We start from the raw sequence: 18434 nt of genomic DNA on the forward strand, positions 1-18434 counted from the left end.
TTTTTTTTTTTTTTTTTTTTTTTTTTTTTTTTTTTTTTTTTTTTTTTTTTTTTTTTTTTTTTTTTTTTTTTTTTTTTTTTTTTTTTTTTTTTTTTTTTTTTTTTTTTTTTTTTTTTTTTTTTTTTTTTTTTTTTTTTTTTTTTTTTTTTTTTTTTTTTTTTTTTTTTTTTTTTTTTTTTTTTTTTTTTTTTTTTTTTTTTTTTTTTTTTTTTTTTTTTTTTTTTTTTTTTTTTTTTTTTTTTTTTTTTTTTTTTTTTTTTTTTTTTTTTTTTTTTTTTTTTTTTTTTTTTTTTTTTTTTTTTTTTTTTTTTTTTTTTTTTTTTTTTTTTTTTTTTTTTTTTTTTTTTTTTTTTTTTTTTTTTTTTTTTTTTTTTTTTTTTTTTTTTTTTTTTTTTTTTTTTTTTTTTTTTTTTTTTTTTTTTTTTTTTTTTTTTTTTTTTTTTTTTTTTTTTTTTTTTTTTTTTTTTTTTTTTTTTTTTTTTTTTTTTTTTTTTTTTTTTTTTTTTTTTTTTTTTTTTTTTTTTTTTTTTTTTTTTTTTTTTTTTTTTTTTTTTTTTTTTTTTTTTTTTTTTTTTTTTTTTTTTTTTTTTTTTTTTTTTTTTTTTTTTTTTTTTTTTTTTTTTTTTTTTTTTTTTTTTTTTTTTTTTTTTTTTTTTTTTTTTTTTTTTTTTTTTTTTTTTTTTTTTTTTTTTTTTTTTTTTTTTTTTTTTTTTTTTTTTTTTTTTTTTTTTTTTTTTTTTTTTTTTTTTTTTTTTTTTTTTTTTTTTTTTTTTTTTTTTTTTTTTTTTTTTTTTTTTTTTTTTTTTTTTTTTTTTTTTTTTTTTTTTTTTTTTTTTTTTTTTTTTTTTTTTTTTTTTTTTTTTTTTTTTTTTTTTTTTTTTTTTTTTTTTTTTTTTTTTTTTTTTTTTTTTTTTTTTTTTTTTTTTTTTTTTTTTTTTTTTTTTTTTTTTTTTTTTTTTTTTTTTTTTTTTTTTTTTTTTTTTTTTTTTTTTTTTTTTTTTTTTTTTTTTTTTTTTTTTTTTTTTTTTTTTTTTTTTTTTTTTTTTTTTTTTTTTTTTTTTTTTTTTTTTTTTTTTTTTTTTTTTTTTTTTTTTTTTTTTTTTTTTTTTTTTTTTTTTTTTTTTTTTTTTTTTTTTTTTTTTTTTTTTTTTTTTTTTTTTTTTTTTTTTTTTTTTTTTTTTTTTTTTTTTTTTTTTTTTTTTTTTTTTTTTTTTTTTTTTTTTTTTTTTTTTTTTTTTTTTTTTTTTTTTTTTTTTTTTTTTTTTTTTTTTTTTTTTTTTTTTTTTTTTTTTTTTTTTTTTTTTTTTTTTTTTTTTTTTTTTTTTTTTTTTTTTTTTTTTTTTTTTTTTTTTTTTTTTTTTTTTTTTTTTTTTTTTTTTTTTTTTTTTTTTTTTTTTTTTTTTTTTTTTTTTTTTTTTTTTTTTTTTTTTTTTTTTTTTTTTTTTTTTTTTTTTTTTTTTTTTTTTTTTTTTTTTTTTTTTTTTTTTTTTTTTTTTTTTTTTTTTTTTTTTTTTTTTTTTTTTTTTTTTTTTTTTTTTTTTTTTTTTTTTTTTTTTTTTTTTTTTTTTTTTTTTTTTTTTTTTTTTTTTTTTTTTTTTTTTTTTTTTTTTTTTTTTTTTTTTTTTTTTTTTTTTTTTTTTTTTTTTTTTTTTTTTTTTTTTTTTTTTTTTTTTTTTTTTTTTTTTTTTTTTTTTTTTTTTTTTTTTTTTTTTTTTTTTTTTTTTTTTTTTTTTTTTTTTTTTTTTTTTTTTTTTTTTTTTTTTTTTTTTTTTTTTTTTTTTTTTTTTTTTTTTTTTTTTTTTTTTTTTTTTTTTTTTTTTTTTTTTTTTTTTTTTTTTTTTTTTTTTTTTTTTTTTTTTTTTTTTTTTTTTTTTTTTTTTTTTTTTTTTTTTTTTTTTTTTTTTTTTTTTTTTTTTTTTTTTTTTTTTTTTTTTTTTTTTTTTTTTTTTTTTTTTTTTTTTTTTTTTTTTTTTTTTTTTTTTTTTTTTTTTTTTTTTTTTTTTTTTTTTTTTTTTTTTTTTTTTTTTTTTTTTTTTTTTTTTTTTTTTTTTTTTTTTTTTTTTTTTTTTTTTTTTTTTTTTTTTTTTTTTTTTTTTTTTTTTTTTTTTTTTTTTTTTTTTTTTTTTTTTTTTTTTTTTTTTTTTTTTTTTTTTTTTTTTTTTTTTTTTTTTTTTTTTTTTTTTTTTTTTTTTTTTTTTTTTTTTTTTTTTTTTTTTTTTTTTTTTTTTTTTTTTCAATATCTGATCTCATTTTACTTAAGTCTCTTAATTATTATTCATTACATTGTTTATATTTTTAATTAAATATGTTTGTTAGTCTTATAAACATATTTTAGTTAAAAGTAGCCTACATTTGATTTTATTGTAGAATTATCCTGTTTGGTTCTAATATTACAAATATTAACGATAAAATTTTTAGTTAATGCTATGAATTTGTTTTCTGCTGTGTCATTAGACCTATAACCCATCAGTATAGTTTTAATTCTAGTAATGGTTTGTAAAATTAATTTTAATAATAAAAAATAGAAGCCAAGACAACAATTTATTTTAAAAAAAGCAATAAAAAGGAAATTTTATTTTCAATGTTTTACATATTGAGGTTGATAAGTTCCTACAATAAAAGATCAGATCCACTGTAAGATTGTTTTGAAGACTTCTTAAATCTCTTCAATTATTTTTTGTGTTTGTTTTAGAAATAAATTTTATATAACTGTATGCAATGCATACATGATCCATTTATGTAACTTTTGCTAATTCTAAAAAGTAATAAGTAATTAATGAAGCTTTTTAATTTAAATTCTACTTTAAATCTTAAAACATTATTTATCACTTTTCAAGTTATAGGTGATACACATTTTTTAAAATATCAATCTCCTATCTGAATATAAATATCATTCTCAATCAAGCAGATAGAGGATGGTCAACATGGCTTTTTTGCTAGAATTTACAGATTAGCTCCCCAATGTGGTCTTTTATGTAAAACATGAAAATGATGTAAAGTGTGTTTTGATAAGTGGGTAAAAAATTTTGCTTTATTGAGTTTTTTTAATAGTTTTTAGAGAGTGAGAGCCTCACATTTGTGACTGATTCAAACTCATTTAACTTTTCTCAGTCCCTGTTCCCATTATATTAGCCAATATGTATATCATACCATAATTATAACTACTGTATTTTAGTGCATTTGAACTTACAACCAGACTTTTCTATTTTTTTCTTTTGTCTTACACATCTTATGCATATTTAAAACACTAATGGATTATATGCATATTATGATAAATATTACATTATTATTATTATTATTATTGTATTTTCAATAATGTTACAAAAAGCTCAAGGCTTTTCATGGTAACATTAAGTTTATCATCACTTAAAAACTATTCAAGAATGATGTTTTTACTTTCTTTAGTTCTAGTTATTTATCTCTTTTATTTTATATTGTTCATATAAAAATAATTTTAAATTACAGAAAAATAAAAGCTGAGAACTTTTTGCATTTGGTTAGGCTTTTAAAATTTAGTAGGTTTATAAATTCCATCAAAATTGATTTTCGACACAGTTCTAAAATTAATTGTGTAATATTGTATAATACAATCTCAAGTGGCTATTATATCTTTGTATACTTTCTCTTGTTTATTGCAAAGTTTGCATTGTTCCCTAAGAAATCGGTCAGAATAATCAATTCAATAGTAATAGAGCAATTCATTGAACTAGAGCAAAGTCATTGAAGATAGAATATGATGTAATTAAAGATTATTCAATCTGTCTTGATAACAATGAAATTGTTTTCATTCATTGGACAGTGTATAACATTGATTCCACTAGCTACATTAGATTTTTTTCTATATATTCAGATAATGGTCTTAATAATGTAATAGATTCTTTCTCTTCATTTTATTATATTATTTAAAGAAAAGATAATTTTAGTTTATTGCGTAAATTGCATTTTCCCAGAAACAGATGGAGAATTTTATGTTATTGAATATTAATGTTAAGTAGAACATACTGTAACAAACATTTTGTCATGATTATTATTAATATGTAATAATGTGTCTGTCATTATATAACTGTCTTTAGCTAAAGATTTTCATGTAATTGATAAAAAAAATTTTATATTAAAGGTTTTGCTTCCTGAATTGTTATTTATTTATTTAAGTAAGAAATTTTTAAAAAAATATTGATTTATTATTTATATACTTAACATTTTTAAGGGATATATATATAAATTTTTGTGTGTGTACTACTATGTCAAAGCTGATTACAGCAGTGATCTTTGGTTTAAAAAATTTAATTTTAACAAAAATATAATTTTTATGATAGCAGTAAGCAGTTATCATAGTTATTGATAAAATTTGGCATTATATTAATATGTAAATAAAGGTAAATGTTAAAAACATACCTCTCATACTTTTCCAGCTTGAGTTTATCTATACTAATATTATAAAGAGATAAAGTTTGTAAATTTGGATGTAGGAGGTAATCTCTGAAACTACTCATTCGATTTCAAAAACTCTTTCACCAATATTTACAATGGACCTTCAGGGTGGATATAGGCTGTATATTATTCTGTTAAACATTCATATAAATTAAAAGATATCATCTAGGTAAGCGTTATATTTTTGGTATCAGCAGGTGGCGAGGTGCAAGACTCATATGTATATGAGATAGGTGCAGATGAGATGCATATGAGATATGCATGGTGCAGTCGCGTTGTTGGTGAGATACGCAGTGCATGTGTCTGAACTTGTATATTATACAGATGTCGAAATCCCCCTGTGGGGGAGAGGGACAAAATTAAGGCTTACCGTGAAGAACTCTGCTTCTATTATACTATTTTAGATGTGGTTATGTGGTTTTTTGTGTTTTTGATTGCAGTTTAATAGAGTACGTCGAGAGAATGTACGCTAAGAAGGGATTTTTCGAAATTTCTTCTCACAGGGAGTGTTATACATTTATAAAGATACATTTTGAGCCACAGCTAGTTTACAATAAACAAACAAATGTTTTTGGTTCATTCATAAATCTGCTTCAGATCTAGTATTCACATTCGAAAAATGAACATTGTTCTGAAATTAATTTTCAGAATAATGCATTTTTCAAAATGTGAATGCTAGATCTGAAGCAGTTTTATAAATAAACTGAAAATGTTTATTTATCTTAAATAAATTCAAGCTGGTAAAGTATGAAAGGTTATGCTTTTAATGTCAATTGTTCCAGCATTAGCATTTATCTTTAATTCGAAGTACTAAGTTTGATAGTAATTTAATATGATAGTAATTTAATAATGAAATCTTTAATAGCTGAATAAGCTCAAAATCATGTGATTGTATTATATTTAGTCTGTCTCATAAGTAAATATTATATAAATGAATTTTTTATTAGTTAAAATGCTTATCAATATTTATGAAATATTGTAATAATAAAACATTAAAAAAGTAATAAAAATGATTACAATCAATATAGATTGTATGAGATGAAATTGAAGCCAGAATAAAATAAAAAACAGATGACATCTCTTTCACAATATTAAAAAAATAGAAATTGTATTTTTATTAATGATTTAAATTAATTATAAGATCGTTTTAAAGTTGCGCAATAAATTATTTATGACTTGAAAGGAAACTACTGTAAGTAGGTTTTTATATAAGATAGCATTTATCCTAGTTTCTAAATACACTTGAAAAATGACACCAGTAAAAATATACATCAAATTTTTATTTTTATTGTGTATTTTTCTTTTAAAGAAGGTGCATTTAACATTGAAAGTGATTCTGACAACTTATAATAAACATTTTCCTGAAGTTGTATTTTAATTTCACACAGATGGGGCTTTTTTTTTTTATAAATATATTTGAAATAATTTTATTTTTTATTCTATTAAATATTGTATGCTATATAAAATCAATTTAAATATTGAAGTGCACTGAACTGAAATTTAAGGATTTTCGTATTCTTTTGTACTGTTGCTTATAATAAAAGTTACTGAAGCATATAGATAATGCTACAGTTATATTGTTAGATTTTCCAGACAGTATCATGTGTTTCTTAATTAAATAATAAAAGTAATTTTATACCAGACATCTGCATGTATTCATTTTATGAGTGTGTATGAAAGATAAAATTATAAACCTGTGCTGTTTAACATAAGTATATAAATATATTTGTTATACGTAACTTTAAGTTACTTTTCAGAAATGATAATATTAAACATTTTTAGTAGTTGAATTAATTAAAATTTATTCTTAATTAATCCAACTGATTAAATGTGAGAAACAAGTTTTAAGAAATGTTTGTTTTCATTTGTTCAATTTTTTTATTTTTATTAATATATATAATCATCATTTCTAATGCAACTACATTTGCTGTTTAGGATTTTTGTGATATTGAAGACCTGTAATTTTTAAAGAATATATCAGCTAAGAACTCAGATTTTACTTGCTTTAAAGTTCTAAATAGATCTTTCAATATTTGATTAGTATAGCACTTATTTCAAATGCATTTTAACACGTGGATTCTTATTGTATGTGGTTGTCAAGAACTTGTACGGGGACCTTTTTACCTTCATTTTTTGTACAAATGAAATATGTAGGATGTTCGTTTATTTATAAAAAGCAATCCTAAAGATTTAATTTCCTATTAGTAAAAATAATGCTTCTTCACTTATAAATTAATGTTAAGTGCTCTTATATCTTCTGAATGGTCCCATGTATAGGTTACTGTATATCTGAATGAATGTGTGCATCCACTAATATAAAGATTCAGTGTATGAATTATTTTTCTATTATACAGAATGTTTTAGTATTATTATCAGGGCTGTGGAGTCGGAGTCATGGAGTTTTGGTGTTTTATCCGGAGTCGGAGTAGTCAAAAAATCCGCCAACTTTGACTCCTTTTTACTTACCAACTTGTTATGTATATAAAACAGAAAAGTATTGAAATTGTGTCAAATTTGACCCTCCAAGTTTTTGTTTGCAAATCTACACGTCTGGAGACCTCCCAAACTCCTCAAAAAAGTCAATAAAGGAGAAAAATTTGCACGCGCGTGTGTTGGCGTCTAATTTGTTTAATTTTTTTATTTTCTGTTCTGAGATATTAAACAATATCTCAGAACGGGTAAAGTTTAAGAAACAAACTGTGGCACTGTAGTTTGCATATAAAGGGGCATTAATACTATTAAATTTTGATTCTTAATTAAAGGTCGACAGGGTGAAGCATAAAAGTGGTCACGTGTCATATCTCTTAATGAATATTTTACTAGTTATTAGCATTCAAAATTTAAAAAAAATATAACAAAACTCCTCTCTACCCTCAAAGTAAGCTATTTAGCCATTTTATAATAGTACAGTAAAACCCGTTAAGATGTTCTCGCCTGAGATGTTAGAATGTATATGGGGGCACAATTTAGTTCAACCACTTTAACGCTTAATAACTAACTTCTGTGTTAAACCATCTGACTCCGATTCTGTCCACTCTGACCACAAAAATTATTAGGCTTCAAACAGAGTGAACAAAATCATGCCCTCCACACAGTCTAACATCCACACATATAAAAAAAAAACCTTGAATCTTTTGCATATCTCGAAATTTCAAGGTGTTCCGAGTCCAAAAATGTAAAAATATGGGAGGGGTCATTTTTTGAGCGAGTGCTACACTTTTCCTCTGTTATATATAACAGTCGGAAAAGTAAAAATTATCGAATACATATTTATATATTACTTAGAGAAGTCTTTTAGCTTTGGAATAAAAAGTTTCTACGCTTTATCTTTATTACAACTCTATTTATTGAATCTTTTATTCTGAGGTCACGTGATGACATCAGAATTTCCGGGTTTCTTTCGGAAACAAGTCTGCCCTGGTCGGAGTCGGATGGTAAGGAAAAGTCAGGAGTTGGAGTCGGTAGATTTTTACGCGACTCCACNATAATGTAATATAAACGTAATTGGGCTGCAATTTGAAAAAATTGTAGACATATAAATTTCCACTGTCATCTATCCATTTGCCCGTCTTTCCTTAATCTTGGAAAAAGAGTTAGATAGATGAAAGACAAAACCAGATATGGAAACCTTAGGGGCAGGAGGCCTCGATTCACTATTTATGAATTTCTGATGCAAATCAGAAGTCATGTTGTTTTAAATCAAAAATTTTTTCCCAACAGGTGTTAGATGACTGCCACAACTCTATTGTTAAAGGAAAAGTATGATGTAAAAGGGCAAGATACTACAGTACTAGTTTGAGGTGGAGAGCATATATTTTAAATTAAACAAATTAAATGGTTAAAAATTGCAGCCCGACATTGTGATGATGTCAAAATAAATAACAGCTCATTTTAAGTAAGTTTACGTTGAAGTATTAAAATACAAGTTATTTTTTTTTCCCCTAAGAAAATGTAATTAAACTAATTTTTTTGTTGCACAGAACAATTAAAAATTAAATGTTCTCTCAATATGCTTCAGACTTATTAAGAGCATTGAAACTGCTTCATCTACATCGACGTAAACAGATTTTGCTGTAGGTCTTGCATCATTGACTAATTTCAACATTGATTCGCAATTTGTTATTATGGTTGATAAACTACTCGCAGGAATTCCAAACTTTGCTACAATGACTTTCTTTTTTTCAGCCATTATCAACTTCTCTGAACACATTAATTTTTTTTAGTTATACTTAAGCACTATATTAACAGTTCTTGAAATTTCAACTGAATGACTTGTTAAATAAAATCTCACTAACCTCAAAAATGTGATTTTAGTTTCTTATTTAGCATTTGTTAATTGTATGTAAATTGTTTAGGTCCAAATTTCCTTATTGACAGATAATCTCTCTTTCCCTTCTTTAAAATCAGTAGCCAAGGCAGATTATATGATGGTTTTAACAACCAGTATTTCTCATACCTGGCTGCGATTTTACAAAGGGTTTACGGATTTATACCTGAAATTGAGCCTAAATTTGAACTTGACCCAAACAGAGTAATTGACTTTTAATTAATGATCGACAGTCCTTACAACTTCAAAAAGAATGTATGTAGAAATTTAACTTTGTTATTTAAAAGCAATTTTACATAATTTTTTGGCTGAAATAAAATCTCACTGTACAATGCAAAACTTCATTATATGAAGAAATTTATAGAAGTTTAGTAATATGGAAGTTTGTCTATATTACAAATAATACTCGTATATTACAAATTAAAGAGAGGATCCAAACTTCTTGATAAAAGTGATGCATAAATGCTAAAACTAACTATTTATATTTTGGGATTACTTTTATCTTATTTATTGATAAGAATGCATGTGAAAGGAATTATTATTTTACTTTGTAATTTTATTTAACCAGTGAACTTTCTGTAGTATTAAAGAAATCATTGAAAAGATAAGTTTTAAGAAAATAATAGAACTTTTAGTGTCTATGCTTGTCATCAGGAGTAAACAAGGCAAATAAGAATATATAGATCACTGTTAAACAAACTGCACTAATATGAATATACATTAAATAAACAAAACACTATCCTTGTGACAAAACAAAAATAAACAAAACTCTATCCTTGTGACTGCTCTCCCTCCCTACAACACAAATGGGGAAAATTATAACTTAAAAATGTTAGCGTTTCCTAAAAGTTTTACTCTGAGAAAAGTAGTTTGAATTGGATTTTCATTTGAGAGCTTTTTTAAATATGTTGTCCAAATGGCAATGCTGGCAATTTAGACAGCATTAGATTGTTGCCAATATAAGATGTATATTTTATTCATACATAATATTATACTACTATTCTCTTACTATGTCAGCATTCTTTTTGTAATTAATTTATAAAACACTGTTAGTTTTAATTCTGTTCTGAAAATAATTAAATAAAAATAAAAATTTTACTGTCTTATATACAAATATATTTGTCTCTGGTTGAATATAAAAAAAAGCTTAAATTTACCCAAAAAATTTTTGTATGGTCATTACTGTTTAGTGTCTTACTTTAAAAAAATTACTTAAATATATATAATTTTTAATTTTATATACAGATGTACAGTACGTGTGTGTGTGCATTTTATTTTTGTATTTATAAAATACAGAATAATGAAATAGTTTTTTTTTTTTTTTTATAAATTTTATATTTATACTAGTAAACATAGTGACAAAATCTGTTTTATGAAAGTAAATCTAACTTTAAAAATTTTTTTTCTTCTTCTTTCAACGGATGTATATTCTTAATTTTTTAAATTAAAACTTATTTAAAATTCCATTTTTAAAAAAAGAAAAAGAATACATCATTCCCAAAAAATTATACTAATTAATTTTTTTCTCTTAAGTAGACTGATATTTAACTTTCTTAAAAGTTAATGATTGTAAGCATGAGGCATGATGTAGCAAATAAATACATTCAACCCTCCTGTATGTGTTTATTGATTTTTTTTTTTTTTTTTTTTTTTTTTTTTNACTTAAGTCTCTTAATTATTATTCATTACATTGTTTATATTTTTAATTAAATATGTTTGTTAGTCTTATAAACATATTTTAGTTAAAAGTAGCCTACATTTGATTTTATTGTAGAATTATCCTGTTTGGTTCTAATATTACAAATATTAACGATAAAATTTTTAGTTAATGCTATGAATTTGTTTTCTGCTGTGTCATTAGACCTATAACCCATCAGTATAGTTTTAATTCTAGTAATGGTTTGTAAAATTAATTTTAATAATAAAAAATAGAAGCCAAGACAACAATTTATTTTAAAAAAAGCAATAAAAAGGAAATTTTATTTTCAATGTTTTACATATTGAGGTTGATAAGTTCCTACAATAAAAGATCAGATCCACTGTAAGATTGTTTTGAAGACTTCTTAAATCTCTTCAATTATTTTTTGTGTTTGTTTTAGAAATAAATTTTATATAACTGTATGCAATGCATACATGATCCATTTATGTAACTTTTGCTAATTCTAAAAAGTAATAAGTAATTAATGAAGCTTTTTAATTTAAATTCTACTTTAAATCTTAAAACATTATTTATCACTTTTCAAGTTATAGGTGATACACATTTTTTAAAATATCAATCTCCTATCTGAATATAAATATCATTCTCAATCAAGCAGATAGAGGATGGTCAACATGGCTTTTTTGCTAGAATTTACAGATTAGCTCCCCAATGTGGTCTTTTATGTAAAACATGAAAATGATGTAAAGTGTGTTTTGATAAGTGGGTAAAAAATTTTGCTTTATTGAGTTTTTTTAATAGTTTTTAGAGAGTGAGAGCCTCACATTTGTGACTGATTCAAACTCATTTAACTTTTCTCAGTCCCTGTTCCCATTATATTAGCCAATATGTATATCATACCATAATTATAACTACTGTATTTTAGTGCATTTGAACTTACAACCAGACTTTTCTATTTTTTTCTTTTGTCTTACACATCTTATGCATATTTAAAACACTAATGGATTATATGCATATTATGATAAATATTACATTATTATTATTATTATTATTATTATTATTATTATTATTATTGTATTTTCAATAATGTTACAAAAAGCTCAAGGCTTTTCATGGTAACATTAAGTTTATCATCACTTAAAAACTATTCAAGAATGATGTTTTTACTTTCTTTAGTTCTAGTTATTTATCTCTTTTATTTTATATTGTTCATATAAAAATAATTTTAAATTACAGAAAAATAAAAGCTGAGAACTTTTTGCATTTGGTTAGGCTTTTAAAATTTAGTAGGTTTATAAATTCCATCAAAATTGATTTTCGACACAGTTCTAAAATTAATTGTGTAATATTGTATAATACAATCTCAAGTGGCTATTATATCTTTGTATACTTTCTCTTGTTTATTGCAAAGTTTGCATTGTTCCCTAAGAAATCGGTCAGAATAATCAATTCAATAGTAATAGAGCAATTCATTGAACTAGAGCAAAGTCATTGAAGATAGAATATGATGTAATTAAAGATTATTCAATCTGTCTTGATAACAATGAAATTGTTTTCATTCATTGGACAGTGTATAACATTGATTCCACTAGCTACATTAGATTTTTTTCTATATATTCAGATAATGGTCTTAATAATGTAATAGATTCTTTCTCTTCATTTTATTATATTATTTAAAGAAAAGATAATTTTAGTTTATTGCGTAAATTGCATTTTCCCAGAAACAGATGGAGAATTTTATGTTATTGAATATTAATGTTAAGTAGAACATACTGTAACAAACATTTTGTCATGATTATTATTAATATGTAATAATGTGTCTGTCATTATATAACTGTCTTTAGCTAAAGATTTTCATGTAATTGATAAAAAAAATTTTATATTAAAGGTTTTGCTTCCTGAATTGTTATTTATTTATTTAAGTAAGAAATTTTTAAAAAAATATTGATTTATTATTTATATACTTAACATTTTTAAGGGATATATATATAAATTTTTGTGTGTGTACTACTATGTCAAAGCTGATTACAGCAGTGATCTTTGGTTTAAAAAATTTAATTTTAACAAAAATATAATTTTTATGATAGCAGTAAGCAGTTATCATAGTTATTGATAAAATTTGGCATTATATTAATATGTAAATAAAGGTAAATGTTAAAAACATACCTCTCATACTTTTCCAGCTTGAGTTTATCTATACTAATATTATAAAGAGATAAAGTTTGTAAATTTGGATGTAGGAGGTAATCTCTGAAACTACTCATTCGATTTCAAAAACTCTTTCACCAATATTTGCAATGGACCTTCAGGGTGGATATAGGCTGTATATTATTCTGTTAAACATTCATATAAATTAAAAGATATCATCTAGGTAAGCGTTATATTTTTGGTATCAGCAGGTGGCGAGGTGCAAGACTCATATGTATATGAGATAGGTGCAGATGAGATGCATATGAGATATGCATGGTGCAGTCGCGTTGTTGGTGAGATACGCAGTGCATGTGTCTGAACTTGTATATTATACAGATGTCGAAATCCCCCTGTGGGGGAGAGGGACAAAATTAAGGCTTACCGTGAAGAACTCTGCTTCTATTATACTATTTTAGATGTGGTTATGTGGTTTTTTGTGTTTTTGATTGCAGTTTAATAGAGTACGTCGAGAGAATGTACGCTAAGAAGGGATTTTTCGAAATTTCTTCTCACAGGGAGTGTTATACATTTATAAAGATACATTTTGAGCCACAGCTAGTTTACAATAAACAAACAAATGTTTTTGGTTCATTCATAAATCTGCTTCAGATCTAGTATTCACATTCGAAAAATGAACATTGTTCTGAAATTAATTTTCAGAATAATGCATTTTTCAAAATGTGAATGCTAGATCTGAAGCAGTTTTATAAATAAACTGAAAATGTTTATTTATCTTAAATAAATTCAAGCTGGTAAAGTATGAAAGGTTATGCTTTTAATGTCAATTGTTCCAGCATTAGCATTTATCTTTAATTCGAAGTACTAAGTTTGATAGTAATTTAATATGATAGTAATTTAATAATGAAATCTTTAATAGCTGAATAAGCTCAAAATCATGTGATTGTATTATATTTAGTCTGTCTCATAAGTAAATATTATATAAATGAATTTTTTATTAGTTAAAATGCTTATCAATATTTATGAAATATTGTAATAATAAAACATTAAAAAAGTAATAAAAATGATTACAATCAATATAGATTGTATGAGATGAAATTGAAGCCAGAATAAAATAAAAAACAGATGACATCTCTTTCACAATATTAAAAAAATAGAAATTGTATTTTTATTAATGATTTAAATTAATTATAAGATCGTTTTAAAGTTGCGCAATAAATTATTTATGACTTGAAAGGAAACTACTGTAAGTAGGTTTTTATATAAGATAGCATTTATCCTAGTTTCTAAATACACTTGAAAAATGACACCAGTAAAAATATACATCAAATTTTTATTTTTATTGTGTATTTTTCTTTTAAAGAAGGTGCATTTAACATTGAAAGTGATTCTGACAACTTATAATAAACATTTTCCTGAAGTTGTATTTTAATTTCACACAGATGGGGCTTTTTTTTTTTATAAATATATTTGAAATAATTTTATTTTTTATTCTATTAAATATTGTATGCTATATAAAATCAATTTAAATATTGAAGTGCACTGAACTGAAATTTAAGGATTTTCGTATTCTTTTGTACTGTTGCTTATAATAAAAGTTACTGAAGCATATAGATAATGCTACAGTTATATTGTTAGATTTTCCAGACAGTATCATGTGTTTCTTAATTAAATAATAAAAGTAATTTTATACCAGACATCTGCATGTATTCATTTTATGAGTGTGTATGAAAGATAAAATTATAAACCTGTGCTGTTTAACATAAGTATATAAATATATTTGTTATACGTAACTTTAAGTTACTTTTCAGAAATGATAATATTAAACATTTTTAGTAGTTGAATTAATTAAAATTTATTCTTAATTAATCCAACTGATTAAATGTGAGAAACAAGTTTTAAGAAATGTTTGTTTTCATTTGTTCAATTTTTTTATTTTTATTAATATATATAATCATCATTTCTAATGCAACTACATTTGCTGTTTAGGATTTTTGTGATATTGAAGACCTGTAATTTTTAAAGAATATATCAGCTAAGAACTCAGATTTTACTTGCTTTAAAGTTCTAAATAGATCTTTCAATATTTGATTAGTATAGCACTTATTTCAAATGCATTTTAACACGTGGATTCTTATTGTATGTGGTTGTCAAGAACTTGTACGGGGACCTTTTTACCTTCATTTTTTGTACAAATGAAATATGTAGGATGTTCGTTTATTTATAAAAAGCAATCCTAAAGATTTAATTTCCTATTAGTAAAAATAATGCTTCTTCACTTATAAATTAATGTTAAGTGCTCTTATATCTTCTGAATGGTCCCATGTATAGGTTACTGTATATCTGAATGAATGTGTGCATCCACTAATATAAAGATTCAGTGTATGAATTATTTTTCTATTATACAGAATGTTTTAGTATTATTATCAGGGCTGTGGAGTCGGAGTCATGGAGTTTTGGTGTTTTATCCGGAGTCGGAGTAGTCAAAAAATCCGCCAACTTTGACTCCTTTTTACTTACCAACTTGTTATGTATATAAAACAGAAAAGTATTGAAATTGTGTCAAATTTGACCCTCCAAGTTTTTGTTTGCAAATCTACACGTCTGGAGACCTCCCAAACTCCTCAAAAAAGTCAATAAAGGAGAAAAATTTGCACGCGCGTGTGTTGGCGTCTAATTTGTTTAATTTTTTTATTTTCTGTTCTGAGATATTAAACAATATCTCAGAACGGGTAAAGTTTAAGAAACAAACTGTGGCACTGTAGTTTGCATATAAAGGGGCATTAATACTATTAAATTTTGATTCTTAATTAAAGGTCGACAGGGTGAAGCATAAAAGTGGTCACGTGTCATATCTCTTAATGAATATTTTACTAGTTATTAGCATTCAAAATTTAAAAAAAATATAACAAAACTCCTCTCTACCCTCAAAGTAAGCTATTTAGCCATTTTATAATAGTACAGTAAAACCCGTTAAGATGTTCTCGCCTGAGATGTTAGAATGTATATGGGGGCACAATTTAGTTCAACCACTTTAACGCTTAATAACTAACTTCTGTGTTAAACCATCTGACTCCGATTCTGTCCACTCTGACCACAAAAATTATTAGGCTTCAAACAGAGTGAACAAAATCATGCCCTCCACACAGTCTAACATCCACACATATAAAAAAAAACCTTGAATCTTTTGCATATCTCGAAATTTCAAGGTGTTCCGAGTCCAAAAATGTAAAAATATGGGAGGGGTCATTTTTTGAGCGAGTGCTACACTTTTCCTCTGTTATATATAACAGTCGGAAAAGTAAAAATTATCGAATACATATTTATATATTACTTAGAGAAGTCTTTTAGCTTTGGAATAAAAAGTTTCTACGCTTTATCTTTATTACAACTCTATTTATTGAATCTTTTATTCTGAGGTCACGTGATGACATCAGAATTTCCGGGTTTCTTTCGGAAACAAGTCTGCCCTGGTCGGAGTCGGATGGTAAGGAAAAGTCAGGAGTTGGAGTCGGTAGATTTTTACGCGACTCCACAGCCCTGATTATTATTTACTAGTAAGACAAACAAAAATGAAAAATTAGAACATTTCCTTAAAATGCAAAAGGTATGTTTTTATTATAAAAATTATATTTAATATTATTTAAAGCCAATATTACATAGTAGTATTCTTTTGTATATGCATAAAGTAGAATATAGAATATTATCACAATTTTTTATTTCATTAACATCATGTTTAGCAATTCTTATAAGATAAGATAGAAATGCACAGATATATTAAATTTAATCTATAATTTTTCTAGACTAAAATTTTTACCAATTATTAATTATTTGTATATTTTAATACATTTACAGATTTGCTTTAATTCTGATGAGCTTTTCAAGTTGAAAACAAAGTCATCTTCAGAATGAAGCAGTCTTAAATTCTGATTATCATTTCAATTCTAAGGCAGTCTATAAAACACAAACTATGTAAATTTGAGCAGTTTTTTTATAATTATTTTTTAAAAAATTCCTAATAGTTAAGTTATTTTAATTTTTATACATGAATTATAAAATTTATGTGATTGTATGCTGAGATAACAAACATTAGTTTGACATATGATACTCTACTACTGTGGATTTAATTTTTGTAAATAATTTTTGTATTTTTAATTTATCTCTCCATTTTCTGATGCTTGGAATTATTTTTCAATTGACATAAACATTCCAAATTTTGAATAATGTATAAGTTCAAATTAATATCCTATATTATTTTTAGCAAGATAACAACTCACGGTCCAGTGATTCAAATTATCTTTTTACGCACGGAACTAGGTAACGCTATACTAGAGATAAAATGACATTTGTTGAGATTATTAGCTTTCGACTAATGATGTGTTTATAACAAGTTTCGAAAACATTTATATAATAAAATTCTAATTTATTTTATTTGTATATAATAAACTATTTTTCAGTTATTGAAGTTTATATAAAATCAACTAAAATATGTAAATATTTATATAATTAAAGACAAAACTTTATTTGAGTTTATGTACAAAAATATCTGAATTATTTTAATAATTTGACCTTAATTAATTAAAATATCAGAAGGTGAACCAATATGAAGTTTCAGATTACTTTAAACTGTAGAATAATGTAACATGATACAGGTATTTTCATTTAAATATTAAGAAACTCTGTGGAATTAATATGTAAAAATTAAAACATAAGTTAAAGTTATGATAATTTATTATATTTAGAAAAAAGCCCTTGGATCAGATCTTTATGAGCAAGTGTATTATCACATTGATCTTGTGGAAAAAGACTATTTTGGATTACAGTTTATGGATGCAAATCAAGTGCAGGTATTTTAATTTTATACTTTATGTTATCCAAATAACTGTTAATTATATTTATATTTTTTTAATTATTGTTGTCCTCATCCATAGAATAAACTGGCTTTTCATTATATTGCTGACTAAGTCTCGACAATAGCTATTGAATTAGAATGATATGTATTTAAATAATATTTATAATGAATGACTTAATGCTTTTTTGCTATTGTTTTTTTTAAGAATTTAATATTTCTCTTCCTCTATAATTGTAATAAAATTTGTGATGATACATTATATTTGCATAATACATTTATAGCTGGTCTATGTAAAGAAAATTCATTAAAAAATTCATGAAACACTCCATCTTTTTGGTAATTCACAAAACCACTTGTTTTATTGGAATCGGAAATCAATGTGTAGCATCTTCCCAAATACTTTCGAATCAATTAAATTCATCTCAGGGAAATTATTACTAAAAAATTGCTCTTGAAACTCCTGTTTAGTATTTTAGACACTAAATTTTTATCAAAGCAGTCTGAAATAGATGATTTCATGAAGATTTTTTGTAAATTTCTAAACATTTATTTCTATAATAGATTAGTGTGTATGCATTTAGAATTGTATATTATGACAAACTATTTTATAATACTGCATTGTGTTTTAATAAAAATTATCTTATATTTTCAGCATTGGCTAGATCCAACAAAATTAGTTAAGAAACAAGTAAAGAGTAAGCATCATTTTAATTACTTACTTGTTAGTTGTGCTTTGATAAATTTTGTATTTTATTTTTTTATTTAGTGTAGCAGAATGCCATTATAACAAACTATAACTTGTTACTTTATCTCACTTAAAAGTTAACTTCTAAATGTATAATCAATCCAACAGAATAAATGATCAACCTGGTTGTTGATTTGAGTCCATCTTTAGATAAACCTTTCTTCCAGGTGTTTCTAAATTGTTATTAATTAAAAAGTTTCAATTATTAAATTTATTACAGGATGGCTGCAGGATCTAGCTTTAGTGCCAAATTTGTTAATAACTTAGGTTGTAG

At 23.0% G+C, this 18434-nt stretch overlaps 1 protein-coding gene across 3 annotated transcripts in view; it reads left to right on the forward strand.

Moving 5' to 3' along the window:
• The window catches only part of LOC111631943 (band 4.1-like protein 5), a 59484-nt gene that overhangs the window by 9816 nt on the left and 31234 nt on the right, over positions 1–18434 (forward strand). For 2 of the 3 annotated variants that reach the window (XM_023376285.1, XM_023376286.1), the window contains exons 2-3: positions 17306–17410; positions 18068–18110. In XM_023376285.1, the coding sequence (XP_023232053.1) occupies positions 17306–17410; positions 18068–18110 (148 nt within the window). Of the gene's footprint in view, positions 1–17191; positions 17216–17305; positions 17411–18067; positions 18111–18434 lie in introns of those variants that run through there. The other variant, XM_023376287.1, reaches the window with a different exon arrangement.

This window comes from Centruroides sculpturatus, unplaced genomic scaffold (assembly GCF_000671375.1).
Source record: "Centruroides sculpturatus isolate CEXI.00-Female unplaced genomic scaffold, Cexi_2.0 scaffold627, whole genome shotgun sequence".
Taxonomy (NCBI): domain Eukaryota; kingdom Metazoa; phylum Arthropoda; class Arachnida; order Scorpiones; family Buthidae; genus Centruroides; species Centruroides sculpturatus.